The 5,146-nt window shown below is 34.2% G+C and overlaps 1 protein-coding gene across 3 annotated transcripts in view; it reads left to right on the top strand.

The window, feature by feature from the left end:
* The window catches only part of PIK3C3 (phosphatidylinositol 3-kinase catalytic subunit type 3), a 135,000-nt gene that overhangs the window by 16,048 nt on the left and 113,806 nt on the right, over window positions 1-5,146 (top strand). For all 3 annotated transcript variants that reach the window (XR_002772042.1, XM_003784732.2, XM_023510241.1), the window contains one exon: window positions 2,128-2,257. Coding sequence is in view for 2 of the 3 variants with exons in the window: in XM_003784732.2 (XP_003784780.1) it covers window positions 2,128-2,257 (130 nt within the window). In the remaining variant the exon portion in view is untranslated. The remainder of the gene's footprint in view (window positions 1-2,127; window positions 2,258-5,146) is intronic.

Raw genomic sequence — 5,146 nt, 5'->3', positions numbered from 1 at the left:
GTAGAGTGCTGTGGCGTCACACTGCTCACAGCAACCTCCAACTCCTGGGCTTAGGCGATTCTTTTGCCTCAGCCTCCCGACTAGCTGGGACTACAGGCACCCGCCCCAACGCCCTGCTATTTTTTTGTTGCAGTTTGGCCAGGGCTGGGTTTGAACTTGCCACCCTTGGTATATGAGGCCAGTGCCCTACCACCTGAGCCATATGCGCTGCCCCCGATTTTCTTGATGTAACTTTTTATTTTGATATTTAGTGTGGTAAATAAATATTGAGGATTTTGATCTTCATAGCCAGTCAATGTATTTTGTATTGAGCCTGTAATGTAAGCTTTTACAAATGTGGTAACTGGAATTGCCTGTTTTATTGCCAACTTTGGAAACCTTATAGCAGATATAGTCCTTAATCTTATGAGCTTGTGAGCTTGTAACTATCCTTTATAGTTCCCAATGTAAATGTTTATGGCATCATTACTATATATCTTTACTGGAAAATCATCTTTATTTCCTCAGCAAAATCTATGAAGACACTTTCCATTGGCCGTAACGTTATAATAACAATTTAAGCAATTGTGAAAACCTTTTATAGTTAAATAGGCAATTTTTAAAGATTGAAAAAGTGTCAATATATCCAAACACGTATCTTATTTTTTTTAATTATCAAGTGCAAAGGTGTACAAAATGCCTTAGATTTTTTTATTGTAGTTGTCATTGTTGTTTAGCAGGCCTGGCTGGGCTCAAACCCGCCAGCTTCGGTGTATGTGGCCAGCGCCGTACTCACAGAGCTACAGGTGCTGAGCCACAAACATTAAATTTCTTGTTAACTTGGCAAGAGTGGGAGTGAAAGCAGGGACACTTTAGTCCACGTTTATGGGGATAATGTCAAGAAGAAAATGGCAGTATACCAATAGCTTAAACATTTTTCTGATAGGAGAGAAAGTGTTACTGAGGAAATGAGGTCAGGGCAGCCAGTAGCAAGTAAAATTGATGAAAACATTCCAAAAATTAGTTGAGTTGTGTGGCAAAATCATTGGCTGACTGTGAGCAGCATAGCAGACCAAGTGAGCATGGACAAAGACACAGTTGGGAATATCTTGGCATGAGAAAGGGTGTGTACAAAAATGGTTCCGAGGGAACTCACCCACTCTGGCCTTTAAAGAAAAAGAGTTCCAAAATTGCTTACAAGGGTGGACTAGTAGCTGGCATCAGTGCATAGCTTCCCAAGGGGTGTATTTTGAAGATGACTGTAGTAGTATTCAGCAATGAGGTGTATGTATTGTTTTTTCTATGATAAGTTCATGAACTTAATTGTTACACCTTGTTTTCTTTCGCTTTTTAAAGCAAGATAACCAAGCTTAGGGTGAATTTAGAATACCTGCTAAATATCTGATTGTAGACATGGGAATTTTTTTTTTTACATAAACATATTATTGTATTCATTTTTAGAAAAATTCCTTTTATGGAAAAGAAGACAGTAGAAAAATCAACCTATACAGTGAAAAAGCTAATAAAAGTTAACATTTACTGAATTCTTACAATATGGTAGTCACTTTTTTACTTGTATCGATTTATTTATTCGATTTTTCAGTAACCTTGCAAGATATAGGAACTCTTTAAAATCTCACTTTATAAAAGAGAAAACTGAGGTACTGAGAAGTTAAGTTTACTTATCCAAGGCCATGTAGGTTATAGCATAGCTGGGGTTCAGACTCAGTAAAAGTTTCACTCTAGAGTCTACTAAATTGTCACTTAAAAAAATAATTGTGTAATTATTTTAGATTTTTATTTCAGTCGTTGTAAATGTGACATTCTTCCATTGGATAAGACTTTGATCTGTTATTTTTCAGATACCCACCAGTGTGATGATGTGGATATGTTGACTACTGATCCATCTCTCCTTTTTTACTGTTGTAATACTACCTGCTTGGAGGAAAAAAATATGGCATGGGGAAATTGTGTGACATGGATTTTAGCTGCTTAGTTAATTACTTTACATCCCAGTCGGGGCTTAGAGCTTGGCAATAGAGACATGCATTTCCTTGTGTAGAATTCTCTTTATTTTTAGGAATTTTAAGTGTCCTATAATGAACTGTATTAATTTACTTCTACTTTGAACATTCTCTTTTTCCCTAGCATGTTTCGCCAAGGGATGCATGACTTAAAAGTCTGGCCCAATGTAGAAGCAGATGGATCAGAACCCACAAAAACTCCTGGCAGAACAAGCAGCACTCTCTCAGAAGATCAGATGAGCCGCCTTGCCAAGGTACAAAAGAGATGTTTGGAACAGGTGGAACACTCTGAAGGATGTTTATCATAATATAGCATGATATTATGAATTCTGTCAGGTTATTTGAAATTGAAATTTAATTTTTTGTAACAGTTTTTTGAGATATAATTTACTCACTGTAAAATTCACCCTTGGAAAATGTACAGTCTAGTAGTTTAGTAAATTCACAGAGTTGTGTAGTTACACCACTATATATTTTTAGAATATTTTCATCACCCCTAAGAGAAACCATGTACCTATTAGCAGTCACTCCCCATTTCCTCCTCCATCCAATCTCTGGCAAGTATGAATCTACTTTCTGTTTCTATGGATTTGCATATTATGGACTTTTCATATAAATGGAATCATATAATATATGGCCTTTTATGTCTGAAAGTCAACCAGATTTGAAAACACGAAGATGTTGGAGATGTTTTCAAGATGACCACCTACTTTTTCTGGTGATCCATCAGCATTAAAGATTCAAGTATTACATGCTGGAGATTGTTACAGTTTTTGGAAGCGAATGTTCTCATACAATTAACTAGTCTAGATTTCTTTCACCCTCCTTTTTATGAGCAGACTGTTATTATTTTTTTCTTTTCACCATTATTTTAATCAACTGTTTTCACTTAAAAATACTCAATTTTTAAGCTCAATTTTGTTCTTAAATTGAAACACTGCCATTTTATGAATCTCTTTCCACATAGCATTGAGGTAGATACAATTGTTTTGTTAAGAGACTTTGTTTTAATTCTTACATGTATTTTTCCTTTCCAATCTTATTAGTGTGAATGATGATCTCTGGAGAAAGTTTTGATGTCAAGCATTTAACAGCTTTTTGCCTTCACTTACATATGGAGGAAATCTTAATTATAAAGTATAAGTGCTTGTGTTAGTTAGTTTTGTGCTTCAGATAGATTTTTTTTGAAACAGTGTCTCACTCTGTTGCCTTAGGTGGAGTGCTATGGCATCATCATAACTCACAGCAAGCTCAAACTTTTGGGCTTAAGTGATGCTCTTGCTTCAGCCTCCTGAGTAGCTGGGACTAGCAGGCAGCCGCCACAACACCTGCCTAATTTTTCTATTCTTAGTGGAGATGGGGTCTTGTTTTTGCTTAGGCTGGTCTCAAACTCCTGAGCTCAAGCAGTCTACCCACATTGGTCTCCCAGATTCCTTTGATTATTGGCATGAACCATCAAGCCTAGCTAGAAAGTAAAATTTTCCTCAAGTCCATCCTTTCTTTTTGTATTGTACTTTCAAGGAAAAACGCTGTTTTAGCTACTTAATAAGTATATCCACCAATATTCTCCATAATTAAATAAATAAAATTTAATTTTCAGTTTATTTACTCATTCTGGGATTTTGTTTTCATTCTTAAATAGGATGTAGGAAGGTTCCTAAGCTTCTCATATGTCTACCCTCTCTTTAAGAGTTTATCTTTTTAAACCTCTCTTTGTGACTTTTATAAATCTTGAATTGTTAATAGAATATTTATTGGAATCAGCTCATTTGTAGCCTGTGAGCTAGTCTAATGTGAAAAAGGTTAAATCTCTACTGTGAGAGGGCTGTAGAATATATTGAAGAAGCAAGACCTTTGAAATTGTCTTTTAAGAGCAGCACATTGTAGATGAAATCCTAAATTTGAGGGGGAAGGGGCAGAGTCAAGAGATATAAACCTATGTGGTTGTACAATTTATCCATTTTATTTCCCTATTAAATTATTTAGGCTTTTGTTTATGTTTCTAATTTTTAACCCTAATTGTTTTTGATAAAAAGTTTTAAAAATAAGTTTTATAACAAATATGATATTTTTTCAGACATTATTTCATATGTCATAATTATTGGAATTTATTTGAATTGGACTTCTGGCTTTTTAATGTACATGCTATGGTATATTATTTCTCATTTTAATCTTTAAAATTTTATAGTAGAGAAAAAATGTGACTTGGTATTGATGGACATTTTTTTACAATTGAAACAGTAACCTCTTAATAGTTGTATGGGTTCATAGTTATTCATTAAAATATCCATGTACATTGCAACTCTAGAAATGATGACTAAACATATACAAAGTAATGAGGTAGAAAAGAAAGCAACTTTTTAGTGTTTTTGTTAATTGGTAGCAATCATTGTCAACAAAATCCTTATAAAGGAGTGTGGCGAGTGGTTGCTACTTTTTCAAGAGATAGTTATTAAAATTTATGTGCTGTCTGCATTGCTCAGAGTGGTTAACAGTTTTCAGATGCATCTTTATTGGTTTGTAAATCTTTAAAATAGGAATAAAAATAAATGAGAATAAGCATCTATAGTCCTAATGGTACGTGGTAATTAGAGCTGAGCTCTTTTACACATTCTTTTACACCTAACAGAATTGTACTTTTAATTTTTGCTCATAGTGTGAACTTCAGAGCTTGTTATGTTGTGACAGTTTGCTTTAGTGTTAACTTATGTTCCCCAAAGACTGAATAGAAATCATTGCAATGAGTAGTTAAATTTTTTAAGGGGAAAAATATATCCTTTTTGTAGCATTGTTAAGAATTGCTTCTTTTGAAGGAAGCTTTTTAAAAATTTCTTGGCGCTTTGGGCTAATGCTGTGTTCCATCCTCCATGCAGCATCTGGTTCTGCTATTTGAGGTTCCAGAACTGTTATATCTCTGCTACTATTGAGGAAAAATGTATTTTAAAAATAATGTCCTAGGTTTACAAATCTGGAAGCTTTACACTTGGAAGTACTTTATTGTACAAGTATTGAGAATTTTGAATATTGTACAAGTATTGTACAAGTGGGAAGAATATTGTACAAGTATTTTACAAGTATTGAGAATATTGTATAAGTATTGTACAAGTATTGAGAGTTTTGACTTCTATCTTGGAGAAAATAAT

Source organism: Otolemur garnettii, unplaced genomic scaffold (assembly GCF_000181295.1).
Source record: "Otolemur garnettii isolate 467f Iridium unplaced genomic scaffold, OtoGar3 scaffold00012, whole genome shotgun sequence".
Classification (NCBI taxonomy): domain Eukaryota; kingdom Metazoa; phylum Chordata; class Mammalia; order Primates; family Galagidae; genus Otolemur; species Otolemur garnettii.
Note: the sequence above shows the minus strand (reverse complement) of the source record. Positions and strands in the feature narration are given on the sequence as shown.